Genomic DNA, 27,483 nt, shown 5'->3' with positions numbered 1-27,483 from the left:
TTTTATCCTTGGCCCTATACTCTTTTTAATTTACATTAACGTTCTTCCAGATATTCTCACATCTAAGGTGGCATTGTTTGCTGATGATACTACCATTTATTCTTGTCGTGATAAGAAACCAACACTCTCTGATTGCTTGGAGGGGGCATTTGACCTTGAAAAGGATCTCACTTTTGCTACAGCATGGGGCTCACAGTGGCTGGTGAACTTTAATTCAGATAAAACTCAATTTTTTTCAGCCAATCGTTATAGCAATAATTTAGATCTTCCTATATTTATGAACGGTGATGTACTCGATGAGTCACCTACTCTTCATCTTCTAGGATTAACTCTTACTTCCAATCATCATTGGAAACCATATATCAAATCAGTTGCAAAATTAGCATCTGCTAAGGTTGCATCTCTTTATCGAGCTCGACACTTTTTTACGGATTCTATTCTCTATCTCTATAAATCTCAAATCCGGCCTTGTATGGAATACTGTTGCCATATCTGGGGCGGTTCTTTTAATGATGCCCTTTCACTTTTAGACAAGGTGCAAAAACGCATTGTAAACATAGTTGGACCTGCTCTTGCAATTAACCTCCAACCATTATCACATCGTAGTAATGTTGCTTCTCTTTCTCTTTTCTACAAATACTATAATGGGCACTGCTCTAAAGAGCTAGCATCTCTTGTGCCATCTACTAAAATTCATTCTCGTGTTACTCGTCATTTAATTAAGTGTCATCCTTTTTCTGTGACTGTTTCTAAGTGCTCCAAAAACGCTTATTTGTCTACTTTTTTTCCTCGAACATCAGTTCTTTGGAATTCGCTTCCTTCATCTTGCTTTCCTGATTCATATAATTTGCAATCTTTTAAGTCGCCTGTCAATAGTTATCTTGCTCTACAATCTTCATATTTTCTCTTTCAGTAAATTCCAACTTTAATTAGTGGCTGCTTGCAGCCTTGTTGGAAGCGAAGATGTTTTAAATATAAATATATATATATATATATATATATATATATATATATATATAGTTCTATAGTTTGTTGCATTTGGGAAGCACGGAAAGAAACAAATGATTCTTACGCAAACACATACGTCACTTTTAATTAGTTTTGACTTTCGTCCAACATTTGCGTGTTATATATATATACATATATATATATATATATATATATATATATATATATATATATATATATATATATATATATATATATATATAAATCTGTCATTTTGTAAACATTCGTTTTAGACTTGTGGTGTTTTGTCACCATGTACAACACATAACATACTATCAAATGACATTCATAACTCAATATCCATAATTTTTGACTTGTGGCACCCTTGATCTGGGTGTACGATATATATATATATATATATATATATATATATATATATATATATATATATTTTTATATACACTGGGGTGCAAAAAAAAAAGCCACACTAACATTTTTTCTTGATTTTCAGAATATAATGTATAATAAAGCAAAACCAAAAAAATTTGATGCGATAGTGAAAAATCTAGGACAAAAAAGGTATGTTTATATATACACTAATATTTAAATAAAATATTTAAAAAATGAAATAATACCGACACATTTAATGTTTTAGAAAACAACTAACATATATATGAATCGGATTATTAAACATATGAATACAAATTATTAAAGCTGCTGGCAAAGGAGAGTCTTGCAGAAGCATTTGAAAACGCTTTAAACAATAAAACTCAACTATTAGTAGATTAATGAAGAAATACAAACACACTAGTACAGCTGAAACGTCTGTTGAATCTAGGAGAAAACTTAAAATTTCAAAAAAGGAAAATCAATACTTTCTTTAGGTTGTTAATAAAAAGATCGTAAACTTACATATTCTGAGAAAAAACTGGATTTGAACCTTACTAATATTTCAAAATGGAAAACATCTCGTCGAATAAAAGCATCAAGTGAGCTTTTTTCTGGGAAGTAAATAAAAAACCCCTTTGTTAGTGAAATCAATCGCAACAAAAGATTAAAGTGGTGAATTGAGCACAAAGATTGGACTTGTGAACAATGGGCTAAAGTTATTTGGAGTGATAAGTCTCCTTTTATGTTGTTTTATAATTGTCGATCTAACTGCTGGAAATTTTTTGGGGAAAAGTTCAACCCCCATATATACAAGGCAACCATTAAACATAACAAAAAGAATAACATTTGGGGTCGTATCACTGCATACAAAGTTGAAAAGCTTTGACTGGGTTGAGGGTACCATGGACCAGCATTTGTATCACAAAATCTTAATTAGTCCTTTTGGACCAAGAATACAAGAACTTTTCCATAATAAAAACTATATCTTTCAACAAGATAATGATCCCAAACATATAGCATGGTTGATTAAAAGATATCTGGAATCAAAATTGATATAACTTATTGTTTTGACCAACTCAGTCTCCTGATTTAAATCCAATAAAAAATCTTTGGTCTATATTGGATAAAGAACTGCAAGCAACATACAGCAACAAATGAAGATGAACTGTTCCAAATTCTTCTCGCCGATTGGAATGGTTTGCCAAAGGACTAATTAAAAAAACTTGTAGATTGATGCCTTCAAAATGCGCAAAAGTTATAAGAAACAAAGGATGGGCAATTTACTACTGTGATCAAAAAGTAAGGTGAATTTTTAATTTAAACTTCCCGCCTTGTTCGAATCGTCCAATCTTTTTTATTTTTAAGTTGGTAGGAATGTCATTAACATTTGCGCCAAATTACATGTCAAACTCATAATTATTTTTTTTTGTTTACGCTTGTTTCTGAAGTACCAAAAGTGCATTCGGCGATTTTCACGATGTCTAATTTTGTTGAGCAAAGAAGTGCTATTAAATTTTGTTTGCGGAATGATATTTCTGCTGCTGAAACGTATCGAATGTTGCAAAAGGCCTTTGGTGAAGAGACTATGTCTCAAAAAAATGTTTACAAGTGGTACAAAGACTTCAAAGAAGGCCGAGAACGTGTTGATGACTTGGAACGCTCCGGACGACCATCGACTTCGATTGATGATCGCCACATCAACAAAATCAAAGAATTGGTGCTTGCAAATTGTCGGTTAACCATTCGAGACCTTGTTGACATGGTTGGAATATCATTTGGGTCGGTGCAAGCGATTTTGAAAAATCATTTCAGCCTCAGAAGACTCAAATCACGTTTGGTGCCGAAATTTCTCAATTTCTTTGAAAAAGAGCGCCACGTTAAAATGTGTGAAGCAATGCTTTCTGACTATCAAGACGTCTACAAACAAATTATTACTGGCGATGAGACTTGGGTCTACGCATACGACCCTGAAACAACCGACCAATCGAATGAATACCGTGAAAAAGGCGAGCCGAGACCGAAGCAACCACGTCAAAGTCGCTCAAAAATCAAGGTCATGTTGACTGTTTTCTTTGATTATTGTGGTGTCGTGCACTACGAATTCCTTCCAACTGGCCAAACTGTCAACAAGGAATATTATTTAAGCGTTATGCGACGTTTGCGTGAAGTTATTGGCAAAAAGAGACCGGAATTATGGGCCAATAACTCTTGGATTTTGCACCACGATAATGCGCCTTCGCACACAGCACTGGTTCTTCATGAGTTTTTCTCCAAAAACTCTACCCATGTTGCTCCACAACCACCGTATTCGCCTGACTTAGCACCGTGTGACTTTTCGCTGTTCCCAAAGCTCAAGAGACCACTCCGGGGAAATCGTTTTGAGTCCATTGAAGAGATCCAACGTGAATCGGCACGCGCATTGAAGGCTATCCCTACCGAGGACTTTTCGGCATGCTTCGAAGACTGGAAAAAACGTTGGCAAAAGTGCATTGGGGCTTGGGGGGGATTATTTTGAGGGGGACGATACAGATTTGGAAGAATAAATAAAGATTTTTCATTTTATAAAAAAATTCACCTTACTTTTTGATCACAGTAGTATGTACTAATACAGCTAAAACTTCAAAAATACATTACAAATCCTAATTTCTTTTCATTGTACAATAATTCTTTCAATGTACAATAACATTATATACATTTCTATAAAAATTGTCCTGAATTACTCTTATTATATGAGTTTAAATTATGTTTTGTTGGTTTTTTTATTAAAAAATTGAGTGTGGCTTTTCTTTGCACCCTTTTATATATATATATATATATATATATATATATATATATATATATATATATATATATATATAATAAAAAAAAATCTAACTCTTGTTAAATGTAATTTTAAAAATGAGATTTTAAAAACATATTTAATTAGCCTATTTTTATCAAGTTAGTAGTATGAATATATTTCTCTCCATAGTTATTTGCTCCTAATTTTAAATGGTTGCATAATTGTAATGCAATTTTATTATAAACTTAGGTGCTGTGAAATAACCACAGTGTTATAAAATAGGTTCTAACATTAACTTTTTGACCCGGAAAACCCTTTAAGTATCAAAATCAGATTACAACGTCCTGGCAAGTTATTTACATTTGAATTTTTATCCCAGTTAACACAAAACGTGTTTTAAATGTTTAATATACATATTAATACGTATTAAAATTATAAACATATTCAACACATTTTCTGTTTAATAGAATACTTTTATAATGATTTATAATGATTGCACAAAGATGCAAAATGAGAGCTTATTTTGCTTTTTATAATATCAAAAATTTCCAATTTACATAAATATAAACAAGGAAAGCAAAATATTATATTCTTAAAGTTATACAAGTAACAAACTTAATATATATTCACAAAAAAACTGTTTCTTTTAAATAGAACAAATTTAAAAATAATTTATTCATAAATCCCATCTTAAAACGACTTTTCACACACAATGTTTACTTTTGAAGTCAATAATGCAACATTGCAACTTCTTACTGTATTCTGGATGAAGATTGGGTCTTTTGTACCTTTGCCAATGTATCTGAAAATTGTGATGCATTGCTTCTGTTGCCTGTTCTGAGTAAAGCCCAAGAGCTTGATCATGTCTGTCGATGAAATCTTTTACATGAAAAAATACTGCATGAACCTTGGGTGTTACAGACACATTTTGCAATGCTAGATAAGACACTCTGAATGCTTCAATTATTTGTGGGTAGTTTGGATTAAGGTTGCATCCAAAACAGCCAGATACTACCGCATTTTCAAAAAGCAATGAATGGGATGGCTGTATAGCATGAGTGTTTCTCAGCAATTGATTTAAGAATATCAATATTGTGTAGCAGCTTTCTGGACTAATTTCCTGAAAAATGTCCACCATGGTAAGGTTGTTGTTTAATGTGGAATGCATCAGTCCAAAGAGTTGGTCGAGGAAAAACTTGAAGCAGCGCAGCAAAAAGATGATTAAAAACTCCAATTAGGAGACGCAATTCCATGGGAGTAAGAAACTTCAAAACCAAAGTGTCTCCAGGTAGTTTAAATATTGGAGAATGAACAACATTTTATAGCCACAAATTTTTCTGACATTGGAACCAGCTGACTTGAAGAGTGAGACATTTTTTTTCAGAGATTCAAAAGTCTTCAATTTCCCTTGATTTATAATTTCTTTTAAACCAGATTCCCACCAGGTGCAGGGATGTGCACTTGAGTGTGCTTGAAGTCTACAAATAATATTTGCAAGTTTTAGATCACAGGACATGACAAACTCCTGGTCTTTCAATTTAATCAACTCAAATACTTGGAAAACCTTGGTATAATTTCTTGAAGTTCTTCAGAGACATCAATGATGAGTTGTTGTTTACACCAGTGTCCTTAAAAACCTTGCTTGTACAGTTGAGTTTTGCTGGGGGAATGCTAAGTTCATGATTTAATTCAATAATTCCCAGGCTAACTTTCAGAAACCCACCTCCTTTGTTAATTCCAACCTTTACAATGTGATTTTTTGATGTACTTCTCATGGCTATAATTTTATTTTTAAGCTCACGGAAGTCCTTGCAATGTATGACAGTCCTCACACATCCAGCGTGATCTTGAATTAATGAACTTGTGAAATGATGTACAAGTTGCTTGCTGAATTTGTCAAATTTTATGGCGTAATTTTTCTCAACAATCTGTTTTGATGTTGACTGATTAATAGTAGCTGGTAACCTCTTGATGCCATTGTTTGAAAACCCTGTGATTGCTTGAACTTTAGCAAGGTTTTTTACACTTATTGATGAATTTGAAGAGAAAAGTTGTCTAGCTGATGACGAACCTATAATGAAAGCAAAAAATTATACAATTTAACCTGTGATTAATTTGAACTATAAAAAACTAAATTCATACTTGGTGTTACTAGTAGCATTCTTCCACCATATGGTTGACTTAATCGAACAGTTCCATGTGGAGAAAGAGCTTTATTTGAAAAAACAAGAGCTGCAATTCTTTCTGATGCCAAAGGATCCTTTGTTACAACAGCAACAAGATTATTTCTAAAAGTGCTTTTTGTGCAGTTGTGAGGCAATCCTCTGCCAATAATTAAAAAACAGTCTGAACATTTTTTTTCTTCGGTTAAAGAAGGTGTTCTTGCTGCTAAACTTTGTGTAAAATCAATTTTCATTTGATCATTGTGTCTCAGTTTTCCAATTAAACAGATCAAGCAGTCACAGTAAGAGCCTCGAGTTTCTAGCCAAAGTTTTATAGTCTTAAGCTTATACAATGATGGGAGTGTGATGTCCTCTCCACTTTGCTTCCTTCCTAAACAAGAAAGACATTATTCCAAGTGGAACTTTGTCATCATTATTCCAAGTGGAACTTTGTCATCATTAAAGTCGATTTTCTCTTTCAGTATAATCTGACATCTTTCTTTTAGATTTGATGTTAGCTCTCGCTGACATTCACTAAAACAAAGAAAACAAACAATTTTTCTACTTTCTTGATGGTTTTTAGCAGTATTTGACATTTTTGGTAAAATTAAATGTGCTCAGTTTAGCTCTCATTAGTAAAGTAAAAATAACATGGTTTTTCCCAGAATTCAATAGTAGAAAATTATTCAAAAATAATTTAAGTGATAATGAAATACATTTCATATCAATTAAAACAGTTTTTACAAACTAATCATAGTTTTGGGATGTAATAATGCAAAATAAGCTGTCATTTCGCATGTTTGTACAATTAATATATTTTATGTTTGTAACTTGTGTAAATTCAAGAATGTATTACTTTGCTTTCCTTGTTTATATTTATGCAAATTGGAGGTTTTTAATACTATAAAAAGCAAAATAAGCTCTCACTTTGCATGTTTGTGCAATCAATAAAGTATTCTATTAAACAGAAAACATGTTGAAAACATTTATAATATGTTTTAATATGTATATTAAACGTTTAAAGTTAACTGGGATTAAAATTCAAATTTAAATAACTTGCCAGGACGTTGTAATCTGATTTTGATACTTATATCTAAGTGATCACCATAGTAAGAGCTAACATTCCACCAAAGGGTTTTCCCGGGTCAGAAAGTTAATGTTAGAACCTATTTTATAACACCGTGTAACCCAATACCGCAATTAACCAGTAAAGACGCTAAGAGTTATACTAATGGTTTTCAAATACAAAAAATCGCAATAATAACCAGAGATGTAGTAAAGAAAGTAAAATCCGAACCGAGACTAATACTAAGATATTTGGGTTAAAGCACTAAAGCAAGACCAAGACTTAAAATTTCAAATCCATAACCAAGACTTAAGATTTTAAATCCAAGACTAAGAAAAAGCTTTTGAACGTTTTTCCAAGACCAAGATCAAGACTTATATTCTAACACATAAAAATCTAACACAAGACTCGTGTTCACTTATATTTAAACTAATACACATTACTCTATAATAAAACATAAACATACAAGGATAATACAATTATGTTATGGTACATTGTGCATATATTAACATGGATAATAAAATTATACAGTATTTTTAAGTAAGACTTTGCTCAATGCTGGAATTATTTTAATTATTGCAAAAACATTTAGGCAATAGAATATTCCTAAAGAAAATAGAATAAAAATAGCAACTACCAACATCTTACTAAAATTTTTTGTTTGCTTTTACTTATTAAGTAGAGAACTTTATAATTTTAGGTGAAAAAACAAAATATTTATTGACTTAAACACTTTGTAAAAGTTCCAGCTCTTTTGGTTTTTAATCATGTCCAAATTAAAGACGATTTTAAATTTTATTCAAACAAATTGAAGCAAAGCGACAAACTGACTGAGCAAAACCCTAAAGAAGTTTAAAAAGAGACTTTATTAAAGTCTCTTTTTAAACTTAAAATATTTTTAAAAAACAAGCAAAATAAAGTTATATTAAACAAAATTAAATTTATATTTATTTCATTTCTTTTAAAAAATTACTAAAACTTAAATCAAAAATTTTTTAAAAAGACTTTTTAAAAAATTTTCGATTTAAGTTTTAGTAATTTGCCTTAACTACATCGAGTATTGCATATTTGTAATAACTAAATAGTTCTTTGATTTAAAAATACATTTGTACAAAAGAGCTAGCGTAATTCAACTTTTTTAATTAGAAATTTAAAAAAAAAAAAGTTGAATTAAAAATATAAAACTAAAAATTTAACAAGAGTTTATAAAAAAATATTGTCTAAATATTTATACTTTGTTTTTTGTCATGCTTTCTTAGTTTATTTTTGAGACAAAAGTCACAATAAAGCAAGACAAAATGGTACAAGAGAAACTTTATTTACATAAGTTTGTTGGAAGAAATTTAGTCACAAGCAAAAAATTTAAAGAATTTGTTTTTAATGAACTCTTAATTTTAATTTTAATAAATTCATTAAACTCTTCATATCAACTTATCAGGTATTAAAAATAAAAAAAAAAAATTTTGAAATATTTTGATGGTTGTTGCATAACTATGCAATAATAATTTGTAAAAACGCTTTTTAATTTTAATATTTTAAGCTGCGTTCTTGCTTTTTTTGCGTATGTAAGATATGCAATAATAAGATAAGATATATTCAAGATATATTGTGTAAGATCTATTCAATCTTTCAAGTTTAATATATATACAAACTTTTATATTAAAATATAAAAGTTTAAATATATTAATGGAACTTAAGTACTCTTGCGTGCTTAATACAAAGAGGGGAGGGAAGTTGGTGGGAATTTTATTCTAGATCTAATAAACAAGAGGGTAGGGGTAAGGGTGGTATCTTAATAAAAAAGTGGGTGGAAACTAATTTCTTAAACCTAACTTAAATTCAATAATAACTAACAGTTTTGAAATGACAAAAAAAAAGTCAGCCTATATTAAAAATCTCGAAACCCCAAATTTTTTTTAAAAGACAGGTGCAAAACAGTTTAATTCTAGTGTGGCTTGCTGTCAAACGTGCATTTTTTAAAACTGTTTTATCATAATTTAATATGCTAAAATATAAGTTTAATTCTATGGCAGGGAATAAACCAAAAGCTAACTTTCAACAAATCAATATTACAAGATTTTTTTTATAGACCAAAGATTTTAAAACTGATTTTGAATCGCTGCCTGAAAGTTTTTATCGGTGACTGATAAAAATAACTATCAAATTGAAAGTTATTTTTAAACACATATAAACGTAATTACCGAAACTATACTAAGAACATTTAGAAATAAAACATTTGTGTAATATTTATTAAATAACAATAATGGTTACTGTTATTTAATAAATATTTGTGTAATATTTATTAAATAAATATACATTTATTTAATAAATATTATTAATATATTGTTATTTAATATTACACAAATTATTTTGTGTTTTTGAATGTTCTTAGTTATAACTTTTAACAATTATATTTACATGTGTTTATAGTTTATGCATGTTTCTATTATATTGTTTCTATGTTTTAAAAGTGGTGTTACTTGGCAACATATATAGCAAGATTTTTATGCATGCTAGTCGAGCAGTGTCACTAACTTTAATGGCAAGTCGTGTGAATTTCCTGTTTTTTTTTATGGTAGACACTTTGGACTAAGTGAGGCTGCAAAACTAAGTCATAAATATATAAATTTTAAATCTATCCTATATATAAATATTAGACTAATTAAAAGTTATTTTTTTCCTAAAAATAGAAAGAGAAAATATTTTTTCTGCTGATGCACAACTATGAGTAATTCAGTTTTTAGTTGTTTTCTCAAAATCAATTTACTCGGACTTAGCGTGTTTTGTGGGCTTCTCAAGTATGAATCATAGTGTCTAAATATTAATGCCACAAATTAGTTAAGTTACAACTTTTCTTTTTTTAAAGTTACAAATTTTAATTCTTTTAGTAAGCCTATCAGCATCATCAATCTAAGATTATATGTGTTACTTTTTCATCTTTTAACTGAATTACAATTAGAATCCTATATGATTGAGGAAAAAATAATTTTGTCTATTGGTATCATTACAAAACCAGTTTTATGTTGTTTTTTTTTTTTTGTTCTACTATGTTGCATCATTTACAAAATTACATTTGTTATGCTTATAATAAATTATTTTTAAATCGTAATAATTTGTTGTGTGCCTTTTCAACTTTTTTTAACAGTGTTTTGAAAGCACTGTCAGCATGTCTCCCTCTCTTAATTGAGGGTTTATTAATAAAGAGACAAATTAATGGAACCTTTTATGTTATTATTAAGTTCTTAGGTATTTTAGGTATTTTTTTAGTTTCTATGATTTGATAATTGATGTTATGCAGTCTCTATGTTGTTAAATAAAAGCGAACAGAGCTAAATAGATTATTTATAGATAAATTTATGTTTTATTAAAATTTTCACATAATATATCAAGTTAAATTATTATTATTGATTTATTTACTAACAACCTGTATTACAGGTTGCTTACTGCTAAATACTATTAATCCACTGATTGTGTTGATACCTTTTGTAAGGATTATGAAAGCACAAAACAGCAAAGGTCCAAAAATCACAACCAAGATTAAGACTCCAAGCTTTAGGACCATAATCAAGACGGCCTTGAGACACCTCCAGATCAAGACATAAGTCTCAAGAACAAGGCTCAAGTCTCAAGATTGGCATCTCTGGAAATAACCAGGTTTAATAAAGGTTTGGAGCATAACCGGAGTGTAGAGCACAAGAATTTGACAAGTGATGAAGCAGAGTTCAGAACAAAATAACTTTGATTCCTCTAATGAAATTTGTAAAAAAGATTTTTGTAGTAGATGTAATAAATGTACTAAAGTAGAGGCACTGAACTATATATAAACTATATATAAACAATATACAAACATACAAACAAATCTTGTCCATTTGTTGCTTTAATGTTATTTTATTTTATTTGATTCATAAAAAATGCAATAGATGAAAAATGGCCTTATTGATTTACCAATTGATGAAAGAAACTCCTCAGCAGTTTCTTTTTATAAAACAAATTTATTATTTATAAATAAAAATAAAAATTAATTAAGTCATTTATTTTTTATTCAAAAAAATGAAACTGCTCAAGGTAAGTTTTTGGAGTGAGAGAGAGAGAGAGATAAAATAAAACAAAAAAAAGTAGAACAAAAATATAAAACTTACAGTTTGTCAGATCTTTATTTAAAAAAAATCTGTTCAAATATAAAACTTACAGCTTGTCAGATCTTTATTTTAAAAAAATCTGTTCAAATATAAAACTTACAGCTTGTCAGATCTTTATTTAAAAAAAATCTGTTCAAATTTCCAACTGAAACATTTGAGTAGGTTTGCATTAGCATTTAGAAGGTATTTTTTTTATTAAGGTCAAATTTTTAAAAAAAGCTACATAGTCTCAGATAAACCTTGACTTTCCTATAAATACCTTATTTAAATTATGCTAACCAATCATAAATATCTTATTTAAATTATGCTAAACAATCAAAAATACCTTAATTAAATTAAGCTAACCAATCATAAATACCTTATTTAAATTATGCTAACCAATCATAAATTATAATAACTAATCAAAAATGTGATCAAATTAAAAACATGCTAAAATTATCTTGAAAACTATTTGGAACCTTCAAAAAAAAATTATGTTTTATATTATTATTGTTAAATGTTCTAATTCTTTTTTTATCCACTTCAGCTTATGTTTGTTTTGATTTTAAATTTATTTTTATCATATTTATTTTGGAATTTTTTTGTTCATCAGTATTTAATGAAGATTATATGTATTAATTTATATTTTGTTTAAGTGCTGTGTTTTTTTTTTAATTGACTTTAAATAAGTATAATAAATAATGCTCATCTGCTATTCTTTATTTTCGTCTGGACAACTTGTCATACTTGATGCGCTCAAGAACTAATTCTCTTTAATTTTAGTGTATTTCATTTTCCCCTTAAGCATTCATCGTTCATGTGTGACAAGTCAACAAATAAATAAAAGTTAATTTATAAAACTAAAAACAGCTCTCTTAAAAATATATGATAAAACTTTTATTCATGTGAACTTTGAATTAGAAATAATAAAAATAAAATACCATCATTTGGAATTGACTTTAACCATTTGAAGATTGCACAGACATCTTTGTTCGAGTTCAATGCATACACACCATTTGGTATTTGAGCTAAATGCTCACCACTTAATATTTGCATATCTTTCTGCATTTAACAACAAATGAGTTTTAAAAAACTTTTAAATAAATGTAAAAAATGAAAAACATGTAAAACAAGTTAAAACTTAAAAAAAGGCTTTAAAACCTGTTTTGGATTCACTTGACTAGTGTGGTTATCAATCTTTTTTAACTTATTACTGCTTTTATCTGCTGGCACAGTGCAATGGAATGATACTCCAGTACATAATATAAGTTGATCGTAAGGTACAGCATTATTGTTAACATAAATTAATCTTTTCTCTCTTAATTAAAATACAATGCTTTTTAAACAATTTCTAATGAAAATTGCTGACATTTTTTAAAAAAAAAGATGACACTGTCATAACAAGCAGTAAAAATAATAAACTATTCTTGTTTAAATTTAAGCTATTATAACCTGTCAATTTTTTTCAACTTTCCATACACAAAATTTACCCATGTTCTCAGTGATAACAAACTGAGTGATTTTTGGTTGAAATTTTGACTAAAAGACAAGGTTAAAAAAATAATCAAAAAGATAGAGAAAAAAAAGGTATTTTTAAAAAGGTAGTATTTAAGAACATTTACTTAATTATAATAATTTAATATAATTAATTATAATTAATATAATTTTATTAAAAGTAAATTTAAGTATCAAAAAACAAAATTCAAAACAAACCTTGGAAGAAAATTCTCAAAAAATTTATTATCATCACTGCTATCGTAGGTGTTAAAATCATCATCATCAGATACCAAAGTGAGATTATTAAATAGCGCATCAGAGCTAAACATAAAATATTAAAAATAGTGCATCAGAGCATAAAATATTAAAAATAGTGCATCAGAACATAAAATAAAAAAACAAAAAAAAACAAAAACATAAAAAACAAAATCTCAATTAAAATCTTCACAAGTAAAATGAAGTTAATGAAGAAATTTTAAACTTTTTAAAAAATATTTTAATTAGAGGAAATGAAAAATGTTTTTAACAGGATCAAAGAAATGTTTGTTTAAAGAATATCTGATATTGGTCTGGTTAATATGTTACCATGACACAAGTCCAAAATAAAAAAATAACAAAAAAAAAAAAACATATCGTTCTTGAAAATACTTGAAAGAAAATACTTTCGCTATTAAAAATAACATATCATTCTTGAAAATACTTGAAAGAAAATACTTTCGCTATTAAAAATAATGAAGAGGAGGAAGAGCAAAAACTTTCATTATTTTCAAAATTCATAAACATCAGTTAATATATTGGTATGTTGATCTTCTGTATTATATTTAAATATTTCATTATAATCAAATATATTTAAAAAAACTGGCACTTCAATTAATATTTTTCAAAAACAATTTTTAATTTTGTTCAAAATTTAGGAATTATTCAACTCTCACCGATAAACTAAAGATTGTAAGAACGATAAACCAACATCGGAGCTTCCAACAACAACAACACGAACATTAACAACAGCCTTAAAAAAAAATTTAAAGTACTTAATAAACAATACCTGTAATGCTTATCAATTTTAAATAAAGGTTTATAGAATAAAATAAAATGTATATATATATATATATATATATATATATATACACATTTTATTTTATTCTATAAACCTTTATTTAAAATTGATAAGCATTACAGACAATGAATGGTACAATGTTATCTATTGTTAAATAATGAGTAAAATATATATATATATATATATGTTCATGTTTCAGAGTTATAGAGTTGAGAGAGGGTTATAAGCACTATTAAGTAGCCTCCTCATCTGTAGTGGCCTTCTCGGCCTTGTGGAGGTGAATAATAAATATATATATATATATATATATATATATATATATATATATATATATATATATATATGTATATATATATATACACTATTATGTATATATTTCTTAAAATAAACCTTATGTTCAAATGTCATTTTTCGGTTAAAGTGATACATTGCATATGGTTCCTAAAAAAGTAATAATAAACAAAAAAATCTATGGAGGTAAATAAATTTGACATACTTGTCAAAATTGTTGGGGCTAATTCTTACCTTTTCTTCAAGAATATTTGGCATTGGGGAGTTTTCTTCTAAATCTTGTAATGGATATACAATTTGCTTTCTAACACTTTAAAGAAATAAAATGTGATATAAATTTATTTCACATTTTAATTTTTATTCCATATTTATTGTAGACTCCTGAAAACCAATGTTAGCTTGATTAACTTTGATCAATAAAAAATCAAATATGAAAGTTCAATAAAATAAAACAAAAACTAGTTATCAAAAAAAATAAGCACCTAACAGGTACAAAGTTGTTAATGCATGTTGGTAGACTGCAACCAATTTTCATCTAGTAACAAAAAAATATCAACGCATAATCATATATTTGTAAACATTATTTATATTTATATACATTTTAAGTCTTTAGTTAAGATTTCAAAAGGTAAAAGTAAAACTTTTGAAATGTCTGTCGATCCTAAAAACAATCACAACTAGTTAACTATAAATAAAAAGTTTCAGATTAAAAAAAAATTATAAATAAATTTAATAGTGAATGTAACATTACAGCAAGATTTTAAGTTATGCTTTATTGTATATATGATTATTTAACTAGCATTGCTTATATGTTAACGCCTAACAACTTCTAACAGTTTTAAATTAAAGCCATAATTTTATAGTGAGTAGTGTAAGCAGTATGTAGACAGTAGTGGTAGAGCGTTTGCATCACAAGTGAAAAGTACCAAGTTTGATACCCACTATATCCCTGGTTGCACTGTGCTTAGCTTATTTCTTTGTGCATCGGTTTTGTTTGTCAATGTTTCATCTTAAAGTTATTGGGGTAAACAACAATTTAATAAAAAATAAAGCAGCCTTTATAAATAGTTTTTAAATTATATTTATATGAATGTATAGTTTTTAAATTATATTTATATAAATAAACATAATCAGTGTTGTGGTTGTCTTATTTGCAACCTTGCAAATAAGACAACCACATTACTGATTGTGTGCAATCAGTGTTGTGGTTATCTTATTTGCAAGGTTGCAAGGCGTTTCTTTATATTTTGTTATTTTTGTTGTATATTCATTATAGAAATATTTTAATTAAAAAATTAAAATTTTAAAAAATTCCTTAAGTATTTTTGTTTTTGAACTTAACTGAATGTAAAATTAATTTCTTCTTCAGAACTTTATTATTGAAGACTACTTCTTTTATTATTTACATTGTTCTATATAACTTAATACAATCTGATTATGGTGTTGGAGGCGCTGATGATGATGATGATGATAATGATGATGATGATGATGATGATTATGATAAAAATGACGATGATTATATAAATTTAAAAAAACAAACCTCGTTTCCTGGGTAAAGAGTATAATAAAGGGAAGACTTCTTAGACAATGTAAGAGCTTCCTATAAATAAAAACTTATTATAAGTAAAATAAGTAAAATGATAGCATTATCATAAATAATTATCATCATCATTATTATTGTTATTACTATTATTATTTTTAGTAGTAGTAGTAGTACTAGTAGTAGTAGTAGTAGTAGTAGTAGTAGTAGTAGTAGTAGTAGTAGTAGTAGTAGTAGTAGTAGTAGTAGTAGTAGAAGTAGTAGTAGTAGTAGTAGTAGTAGTAGTAGTAGTAGTAGTAGTAGTAGTAGTAGTAGTAGTAGATGGCAGTTTAAGTGGTGCAGAGTGTTATTTTGATATTATCTATAATATTAGATATGGCTGTTGTTTTTTTTTTAATGTTAAAATAAATTTGTGGACATGTTTACACAAAACACATAACATATTGTTAACATTAGTTATTTTTAATAATTTTACATAATACTAATACTAATTTTTCATTTGTTATCTTAGTGTGAAACTTTGACTTGTAATATCTAAGAATATTAACACATTGACAACTAATGCCAAAACAAAGTTGAAATTTTTCTAATTTATAACAACAAAATTTTTTCTTTCTTAAAAGAAACTGTTGCCATGATTACAACAGTTAAAGTAACTTTTTAGATAAAGCTGAATCAAAACCATTGCTTTGCTTTTGCATTTTTAAGTAATTTTAATCATTAAAAATTTTTTTTTTATCAACATATAAAATTTACTTTGTTTTTTCTTTCAATTTGACTTATCAATTGTTTTTAAAAATCAAAAAAGTAGCATCACCGAAATCAATTCTTGAAAGTCATATTGTTATGACATTTTGACACATGTTATTTGAATGTTATTTCTTTATAAAAAGAATAAGGATTTGTAAATAATGATAAAAATTATGTCATTGTACTAACTTAAAAGATGCGTAAAATACAATATTCATTAAAAAAAGAAACATGAATGATATAATCAAGTAATGTTTATATATATTCTTATTTATTTTTTTAGACAATATTTTTTTAAATATACTTGTCTATGATTTATAACAGTTTGCACTTACCATTAAAAAATATGTTGAATAATGCTGAAATATTGGATTTAATACAAAATGGTAAAGACGTGCATGTTCATCTGCTTCATAAAAACTAAAGTAAATATAATCTTCAATGTTGTAATGTGAACGAATATACTCTATTTCCTAAATGTAAGCAATTGAAACAAATTTAAAAAAGTTAAAAGATAAATTATGATTTTTTTTTTCTTGTTAAGATTTTTATTTTTGTTCACAAAAGTTACTAAAGAAAATTACGTTTTCCTGTCTGAATATGCAAAGACCAACAATTTGGTCATACACCTCAGCAACATATGCAAATATGCCAGTACCATCCTAAAGTTAAAAAGCATATATATATATAATTTTTTAAATATTTTCAGATCTGTTATTTATTAAATTATCATGTAAAATTTGAACAAATTTAAAAAATCAGGAACTCAAAACCAAAAGATCAGGAATTCAAAACCAAAGGATTTTGAATCCCTGATCATTTGGCACTAAGTATATCTAATAAAAAATAATCTCACATTATCTCTTCTGTATTCGTTGTAGCGATTAGCATCTCTAAATACAAGTAAGATAAAGAAAATATAAAAATATATATTTACCATTTTAACGTATTACTCAATTTAAATAAAAAAATAGGATAACAATAATAGTAATAATAATAATAATCATATAAATAAATAAATAAATAAATATATATATATATATATATATATATATATATATATATATATATATATATATATATATGCTGTAATGATATACATTGAAGCAGGGCATACTGAAATGCTATAACTCATTTATGTTTGATGAAAAATCATTCCTTGCTAGTGCAGAATTGGATTTCCTGTTGCATAATTGAACCCGTCATTTCAAAAAGAAGACAAGTCCATTTATTCAAACTTTTCAGGATCAACAAAAATAAGTTTTTTAGAAAAAAAGTCTTTGGTGCTAAAGAAATATAAGAGATAAAAAAAAATCATACATAAATTTTTAGAGTTTTATTTATTACAAAAAAATAACATATAACACATTTTTAATTTAAATTTATGGACATGTCTTTTTAGAAATGAACACTTTTTTGTATATAAAAATCCAAAGATTATCAGAATAATAATGATTTATTATTACATTAAAACAATTATTGTTAGTTAATCATCACTTATTACTAATTCATTGTTTGCCGAAGTTGTTGGCCAAGCATAAAACCTCTGTATAGAAGTTTTGGTACTCTTCTATTGAATATGGAATATATTTTTCTATTTTTTTCAAATCCGATATTTTTTTTCATTGAAAGGCAATTTTCCAACATATGCAGGAGTACTACTTAATGGTAAGGTTGGCCTTGTACCCATCCTTTGTAATAGTTAGAAATCATAACTAACTAAGCAATCTATGGATTTACGTGTTGTCACTAAACCTGGTGTAGTCTTAGAGAATGCAAAATGTGACACTTTAGAAATACCAAAAGTTACTTTTTAGTCCTTGGGTACTCCTTTTCCATAGGAATTCTCAGATAGCACAAGTTTCTTATAATGGTTTGGCCACCATTTTTTTACATCAATAATATCTTCAGTTTTGGGCCTTCTAATTTGAAATTTTTCGTTTGCTTCAGCAAGATTTTCATACTCTGTTGGTTTGTAAATCGGGTCATTTTTTCAAATATGTCGCTTTGCAGTTCCAAACATTATATTATATGGCAAGAATGAGTGACCTCTTTTTAGTATGTAATATTGATCTCATTTATATTGATATCTAGTTCAGCTACCAGTGATAAAAGTATTCGGACCATGGCATGATTTCTATTTTAGCCAGCACAACCATAAGAAAATAGGTGCAGTTCTTAGGCTTCGTTACCAATATTTTTAAAAATATTATCCAGCACAAAGGTACGTACTTCATTGGAACCTTTTTTAGCAACTCCTTCACAATATGAACAAAATACTGATTTACTAGTTTTAAAATCATATATGCAAAACTCATACAGTCATAGTTGACGTAGATAAAATATTTCCTGGACAAGGATATGTGGAGGTGACAAATTTTACATAAAATTAAATGCAATCCCATACATATTTGGATCGTTTTTGCACTTAGTTTCAACTTCCTGTATTTTTTTGTAAAATTTTTGTTCGTATAACATGTGCATAATTTTCACATTGAGTTTTTCATCCAAATAATAAGATGATGCATCTTTACTATAGTAGTGCACATATTTAACAGGAAATGATTCGATCATTTACATGCTCATATACTTTTGTTAATGTTTCTCCAGGTAATGCGTTGCATCATGATCCCTGAGATTTACCTCAGTGATCTATAGGTTGCTCATTTAAATAAAAAAAAATGCATAAACCTTTAACTTGTTTCATAGAGATTCCATGCAGGCTGCAAAAAGCTTTCTTGCATACTTTTTTCATCACACCTTCAATCTTAGTGTGATAAATAAAATTCTTTTTTCTTAGTTCTTCAGATCCAAACTATCTTCTCTCTATTTCCTTCTTTTTAATCAATGACTGCAAGTAAGTGTCTAGGGCATTTTTACTACTAAATTTGTTAACAAACTGTACTTTCTATAACATCTTCGGATACAAGCTCCATACACTTTGAATTACATCTGTAAATAAATTAAAATATTGAGGTAATATTATAATAATTATATTTCAAGATGTTTAACTTCCAATTATTGGTGGTAAAACATGAGTAAATAAGCAAAAATTTGAGAATGAATATAGTCCATATTCTATACTATAGAACAAAAAACTAAACTGCAAGAAGCACCCACTTGCCTTGGTGCCACATCATTTCCTTTGTGGTTTTTATAAGCTTCTCAGCAATTTTGGCTTTTTTTATTTTTTCATGTTTATAATTTCCACTGTTCCTTATACCCGACACTCTTTTTCTAGATCTATATGCATTTTCAGCATTCTTTTCCATTTTTGCAACAAATAAAGTGTGATTATGTCACTTCAGCTGCGCTTCGTTTCAATTGAAAAGGTAATAAGGCAAATGAAAATTAAAGTTGACTTGTGACATATGAAAATGTTTCTCCCTCAAAGGGAATATGTAGAACACTTAAATAAATAAAAAAAGCATTAAAAAGTGAAATTCGAAAAAAAGTGTGACTTGTGCCTTTTTCAAAATGACAGGCTTAATTGGACTTGCTATTGCAGTTTGGGATTTTTGAATCAATTCACAATTTGTAATCCATTTGAAGCTTTTCAGTGCAATATTATATCCACCCTTGCAATTTTCAAAAGTTGTTAAGTTAAATTTCTAAAATCTTTCTTCATAGATATTTTGATATCAGGAACAAGTTTTGTTTCATCTTTTTAAATTCTCTAAAAGCATTATTTAGAGTTGGATTCCAAACTAGTACTTCAAATTTGAGATAAGGTTTTATTAGAGAGACCTCATCTCGTTAAGAACTCATTGAGTAAGAACGTTCTTTATATTTAACCCATAATCCCCTTTGTGCTTTAGCAACTGCTGATTTTAGTTGCCATTTTAGACCAGGTTATATTAATATGCTTAAATATCTTTTTTAACTTTTAATTTTGTTTCTTTAATTTTATAATTCTGTATTGTTAACTCTATACCTGATAGACATATTTTTAGTCCTGAGGTGCACTTTTCTTTTCATTTTTCTTTTCTTTGTTGAATTTTATTATCTTAAAATGGTATTATTTTTATCAATAATTTAAATTAATTTGGTGTTGCAACCATTTAATTTGCATTCAAATATTTATTCAAAATATTTCATATTATTATAGAATAACATATTTAATATTACTCATTTTTAATAAAAAAAGAATATAATAATAAAATTAATTTAAGTATATTTAATTTATTATTTACTTTGATTAAAAAAACAAGTAAACTTTTAATATCTCAAATTATTTACTCAATAATGTATTTGCTTCCTTTAATGTTTGTTATTAAATCTTCAACCCCTTCTAAATCTTTTTTAGTTAAAACACGAACTGTGAAAGATCTAAATAATATAAAAGTATAAAAAATAACTTAATTTTATATAAAATAAAACAATTTAATATAAAAAATATATATTACTATAAACAAAAAATTAAAAAAAAAAAATTTTAAAACCTAAAGAGTCCGTTTCTATTAAAAACATAAAGTTCTTGAGAAAAAATGCTATTGCATTTAGGAGGGATGCGCTAAAAAAAAGAAACCAAAAAATTAGTATGTTAGAAGTATGAATTAGTTAAGTAAAAAGCAGGTATTTATTGTTCACTAAGCCATGTTTTATTGTTTTGCAAGTAACTTGTATTGTTCTGTAAATTTTAAGAAATTAAAAAAGTAAAAACAAATTATAATTTAAATGTATTAACATAATAACCAAATATTTTAATACCTGAAAGCATTGCAACAACGGAAACTCAGGCACACTGTGAGGTATTGTTATCACTAGATAATCTTTCTGTAAATTAATAAAAAATCTTAATTATTAATTAGGTTTATAAACTTTCTTTCAATACTTGTAATGCAGAGAAACTTTTTGAAAACCAAAACTTATTTTAAATTTCAGTGTATCTACACCCTTAATAGCACTAAAACCAAATAGTTGATGACCAGTAGTATCAGGTTAAATGTAAGCCTTGAGGATTTTTTAAACAAAACTTTGTAAATTGAACAAAACTCTGCAAACAAAACGAAACCTTGTAAAACAAAACCTTATGATTTTTTAAACGAAACCTTGTAAACTTGACGATCAGTAATATCAGGTTTAATGTAAGCCTTGAGGATTTGTTTTAAATGAAAATTCAAACATAAAAAACAACCAGAGAGAATATTAGGAACTCCAGATTTACTTTACTAGCTAAATTATTTTAATGTATACCAACAACTTTCTATTTGTAAGAAGAAAAAAAAGTTTCTTTTTAGTTAAAAATCACCTTAAATATCTCAAAAACAGCAGGAAGAAAATCAATTGATCTAAACAAAAAAATGGGTAAACTTACATTCATCTAAATATATAAATACAAAATAACTTAATGTTAGAATATAATTTAGCTTTATGTTCTGATATCAGTGCTTAATTAAAACTAATTATAGTGTAAAAACAAACTTTTTGTCATGAAAACTTCCTTATTTTATTTTTTATTAAAAAACTTTTTGTTTTCTTCATCTCAAAAATCTTAATAACTTTTGTCTTATACTTGAAAATAAATTGTTTATAAATTAAGTAAATAAAATAATAATAAAATTTTTTTTACCTCATCTCGTATTTATTATCAATAAAAAATAACTGGATAAAAAACACACTTTCGACAAGAACATTCTCATTTACACACTCAACCTGAAATTTTTTAAATATTGCAAGTTAAACAACAATCAAACCTAAAATAATTTTTATTACTATAATCAAATTACTATAACTAAAAATGGCTACTATACCATTTGTAAATTGTAAGTATTTATTATAACCAATGTATGTTATCTGTTTGTTTAGAAATGTTTTTCATTAGAAAAAAAAAAATAACAAAAAACTTTATTAATATACAAGCTAAATTTAATTTTTTATTCTAAATACATGCTAAATTTTAATGAAACAATTTTGCGCATAAGTGCAATTTTTAGCGCCAAATAAATATATACTCAGCTTTCATGCAATTGTTTATCTATAATTAAAACAATAAGAAGGCAAGTTTGTTATAGTAATACAATATATTATTATCTAAATAAACATTTTTAAATGTCATGTAAAATATAAATCAATTATCTGAAAATAAACTTTCTGGCTCAGAAACACTTTCCCAGAGGTTAGTTTCATTAAACTGTTTATCTTCACTAGTTTTATTGCTTAAAAAATTTATCTTACTTTTCTTTTCTATATATTTTATATACTCTTTGCAGCATTGTTGTGTTGGACAATAACACTTGTGTAAGTCCCATTTATTTAATTGCTTGCATGATGTTATACTCATTTTCAGGTAGACCAGATCTGTCTATTCTTAATATTCTGATTTTTGAGTAGACAAGCAGCAGCTAAAGTCAGTTTTCAATAATTTACTACTAATTTCAACTTGTAAAACATTCTTTCTTAATTAGCATTGCACACTTGAAAGGTGAAAAGTAATTCAATTCCTTTTCGTAGTTATGCGAACTGATTGTTGTTAACTACTACGCTTTCCACTACTACATTTTGATACCATCCTTCACAATTTAAAACTTTTTGATATTTTTAAAAATATTTGCTTGCTTTCTGCTGTTTGATATTTTTTTTTAAATATTTGCTTGATTTCTTTTTTTAAATACCTGCTTCTTCCTCTTAGCAAACTATAATGCAACTTTTCACATGTTTATAAAACTCTTCTTTTTTTTTTGACTTAATGTTATTAAGTGACCATTTGTAATTTTTCAGCTCGATGCCTCTTCAATGGAGTTTTTAAAATTCTTCTTTTAAAATAAAGCCAAATAGATACTTTGTTTTCAACAGAAAATACATAGTATTAACCGTGTCAACTTTATCACTTTGCATAGAAACAGATAACTCTGACGTAATTGCCAGTAAGTCAATACACATAGTTAAAATAAACAGCATTTTACTGTTATTCCACTTTGTTAGTCAACCCTTAAGTTTAGCTCGCTTTTTAGTTGTAGTTAATGGATCTTGATAAAGATTTTTTAAGTGCTGAATGTAAATTCCTGAATGTATATGTAAATTGGCGAGTATTAGCATGCCGATATTGCTCTAACACTGTGTAATAATAGAATGCAAAATTGGTGCAGTATTTACATGGCCTTATATGCAAATGTTTACTTGCCTTGATATGCAAATGTTTGGCATATTAGCTTGTTAATATTGACATTTACACATAGTTGTAAGAATGCGTAGCAAAAATTGTCAAGACGCATTTTTATAGTAGTAATTTTGTGTTATTTTTGTGTTTTCCATCTAGTACCATTGCATTTTTTAAGTCGATATCCACCAATGTCAAATTCCATTCCACCTTTGTAATCATCATAGATTTCTTTTAGTTGACAAAGTTTTATCGGTGCTCTTTTGTAAAGATAAAATGAACTTAGAAGCATTTAATTGACGTCATTAAAAGCTGTTTTTGATCAAATATCCTTTATTGCAAGCTCAAGGCAATGAACAACACACCATATAAATACTATCCAGGGTCTTTTATCCTTTTTTTATCCTTCTTAGATCTTTCTTAGATCTTTTTCATAAATCTAAAAAAGATTTTTAGCAAAGCTAATTAGCCCATTGACATTTTTTAATTGCACATTTTACATTTGTTTTGAATAAGCAATAATTTTTTAATTTAGTATTATAAAAAGAAGCTGTTAAAGAACAGCCATTAACACTAGAAATAATAAAGATCGCTATAATTAGGATTTAATGCTTCCATTAACAACAAGTTTTATAAGTAAGTCTTATATATATATATATATATATATATATATGTATATATATATATATATATATATATATATATATATATATATATATATATATATATATATATATATATATATATATATATATATATATATATATATATATATATATGGCCCCCAAGCTTTTGTTGTCAATCCCTATTAAGAACATTTTTGCCACTTTCTAACTCTAGTTAAACTTGAGCTTAGTTCATTTCCAGGGATTCTCGAATTTTCCAAATATGATTTTCTGGAGCAATTGATATGGTTTTCAGGTTTAACCAGTCAAAATACTTTGGCATGATTTGGAATGCTCAGTAGCACCTGAACTGGCCCATTTTCCTTTTTTACTATTCTGGTGCTCAATACATCTTAATTAAATTTTTCTTTTTGTTTTATTCATTGTATATAGAGTTGCATGAACATTTTATTTGGTAGGCGCCTGGGTTTGTATTTGGAGGAAGTTTTGTTTTATTGTTACAGAATATATTGTTTAAATTTGGAGATGATGTAAATAACTTTTATGTTTTGTTTTTTAAACTCTTTACTAAGTTTGGGACCAACAATTGGTATCCATGGTAGCTTTTTAAATGGTTGGTTGTCAGTTGGTATTTTTTTCATCTATTTTTATATAGCCTCTTGCGATATTAGTTAAACTGTTCTTGTCGTGCCCGTTTTCAAAAAATATTTTTATTAGGAAATCAATTTCTTGTTGTAGGAATTTTTGAGAACATTTGTAATGATTTTTATTTATTATACCTGATGATGCTGATCCCAATCAATAAATAAAGATATATTAATATTCAATAAATATTGAAAAATATATATTAAAATAAAAACAAAAAAACAAATATATATTTTTTCAAAAAAGTTTATATGCAGCCGTATTTATTGATTTAATATATATATATATATATATATATATATATATATATATATATATATATATATATATATATATATATATATATATATATACACATATATATAAAACTGGTAAAGGCAAAAGAAAAACAAATTAGTAAAGAATTAAGTAGTGGAGTAATGTTTATTTATAAAAATAAAAAACATAACTTCAACCATTTTATATCATTTATAAGCTTTTGCATATAACTGTAGATCTTTACAATACAGATATATTAGTTAAATATATTATTATATATGAATATTAATAAAATATTTTATAAAAAAATAAAAAATAACAAATAAACAAAAACATACTTGAGTTTGTACATCTGGATTTCTAAATTATTAAATAATAAAAAAATTAAAATCAAAAAAATACCTGAAGGGGATGACAACCTTATTAAACTCTTATTATCAAGCTTTACCCTCATGTGGCCATTTTTATTTATTTTTATTTCTTTAATTAACTTCCCAAAACCAAAGGGGATAGTCAAAGACGCTACTCTTTTTTTCTTTAATTTTTGTTTAACTGTTTTACAACCCTAATTGTAGCATCAAATTTTAACAGCAAATCATAATACAAAAGATGTGGGGATTGAATTTAATACTACTTGCATATGAAGCAAGCAATCTACCACTACACCACAACCACATGTTACTTAACCATTAAGTTACTCCATAGCCTCATTTGAATATAAATTAACCTCAATACTGTCAGACAAGAAGACTTGATAATTTTTTTAATGGATTAGTTTTAAAATTTGCTGCAAAAACAAAAACAACATTTAAAGTCAACATGGAGCTCATGAAGAAAAACAACATTTAAAGTCAACATGGAGCTCATAAAGCAAATTTTTATTAGGACAAAAGTATACTTTATTTTAATTTTAATTTTTTTTTTATGTTTTTTTTTTTAATTAATGATTTTTTAAAAATATTTTCAATAAGAGTTTTTTAACAAAACAATTTTACAAAAAAACTACTTTAGAATTTTAGAAACAACTTTTATGTTGTTGATAGAACTCTTGACAGGTTGATATTGACTGGTTGTTCTAATTAAACCCTCTTATTTAAAAAAAGTCTAAAAATACATTTTATGTTGTTGAATCTGATCTAGCTCTCAAACATGACCCTTTTCTTCATCATCATAAAGTTGTGACACTTTTCTTCTAAAGTTGACCCTTTTTTTTCAAAAGTTGACCCTTTTCTTCAAAAGTTGACCCTTTTCTTCATCATCATAAAGTTGACCCTTTTCTTCATCATCATAAACTTTTTTTTTATAAACAATATTATGATCACTGCTTAAGCAAGCTATCACCACTTGTTTTGTCAACCAAAGATCAATCTCACATGACTTGTCATTCAGCAAAGTGGGATTCTTTTACTGTAACCGTTTCTTCATGCTCAAAAAAATGTTTATTTACATAGTATTTTTGTTGTTGTTGAACAATGGTGCTTTTGGATTCTCTCCCAACTTGTAAATTGTTTTCCAGACCCATACAATTTACAGTTTTTAAATCTTCTGTCAACCAAACAACTGTCAACCAATCAACTGTCAACCAATCAACTGTCAACCAATCAACTGTCAGCTTTCTTTCTCTCTAACTCTCTACTTTCTTTTCTAGGAAGTCTCTTAATTTAGCAGTTGCTTGCATTCTTGTTAGGAGTAAAATTTGTTTTAAAAAAAGATTAATTGACAAACATATTGTAACGAAAAAGGTAATAGCAATCTGATAAAATCAAACAGATTAAACAGATATTTTAACTATTTTTGGTTCTTCAAACAAATATTTACATGTATTGCAAATAAGTTATTGCTTATGTTATATATAAATATACTGACATGTATTCCTAATAAGTCATTGCTTATGTCATTTATAAAATATATTTACTTTTGAGAAATTATAAACACTGTAAAAGATGATACTTAACTGAACATAGAACAGCTACCATTTTAATATTTGTAAAATGGAAAAAGATAACTAAACTTGGGTTAGAAGTTTATATGTTATCATGTCAACCCTTTACTTTTGAACAAGAAATAGTTTCATATACTATTCAATGACTATTAATTCATATCAGTGTTTACCCGGGTATTACCTTACCCATTACCCAATACTAATACAATGTAAACATATCAAAATTGAGATTTTCAACATGTAAAAGAATTATAATGAATTTAAAGTTTAATTTTAATTCATTTATTATTAACATTATTGTCAAAGTTATAC

The 27,483-nt window shown here is 26.8% G+C and overlaps 1 protein-coding gene across 2 annotated transcripts in view; it reads right to left on the bottom strand.

The window, feature by feature from the left end:
- Positions 1-27,483, bottom strand: part of LOC105849755 (cilia- and flagella-associated protein 61) — a 73,956-nt gene that overhangs the window by 14,225 nt on the left and 32,248 nt on the right. For both annotated transcript variants that reach the window (XM_065800473.1, XM_065800474.1), the window contains exons 13-30: positions 25,568-25,589; positions 22,174-22,256; positions 21,853-21,892; positions 21,312-21,377; positions 21,044-21,114; positions 20,841-20,930; positions 17,458-17,494; positions 17,186-17,263; positions 16,937-17,074; positions 15,852-15,911; positions 14,794-14,846; positions 14,546-14,621; positions 14,411-14,461; positions 13,896-13,972; positions 13,180-13,284; positions 12,919-13,005; positions 12,628-12,784; positions 12,408-12,528 (exon numbers count right to left, since the gene is read on the bottom strand). In XM_065800473.1, coding sequence (XP_065656545.1) covers positions 12,408-12,528; positions 12,628-12,784; positions 12,919-13,005; positions 13,180-13,284; positions 13,896-13,972; positions 14,411-14,461; positions 14,546-14,621; positions 14,794-14,846; positions 15,852-15,911; positions 16,937-17,074; positions 17,186-17,263; positions 17,458-17,494; positions 20,841-20,930; positions 21,044-21,114; positions 21,312-21,377; positions 21,853-21,892; positions 22,174-22,256; positions 25,568-25,589 — 1,412 coding nt within the window. The remainder of the gene's footprint in view (positions 1-12,407; positions 12,529-12,627; positions 12,785-12,918; positions 13,006-13,179; positions 13,285-13,895; positions 13,973-14,410; positions 14,462-14,545; positions 14,622-14,793; positions 14,847-15,851; positions 15,912-16,936; positions 17,075-17,185; positions 17,264-17,457; positions 17,495-20,840; positions 20,931-21,043; positions 21,115-21,311; positions 21,378-21,852; positions 21,893-22,173; positions 22,257-25,567; positions 25,590-27,483) is intronic.

The sequence above is a fragment of the Hydra vulgaris genome, chromosome 06 (genome assembly GCF_038396675.1).
Source record: "Hydra vulgaris chromosome 06, alternate assembly HydraT2T_AEP".
In the NCBI taxonomy this organism is placed as follows: Eukaryota; Metazoa; Cnidaria; class Hydrozoa; order Anthoathecata; family Hydridae; genus Hydra; species Hydra vulgaris.
The sequence above is the reverse complement of the archived record's forward strand: the minus strand, read 5'-3'. Positions and strand labels throughout refer to the sequence as shown.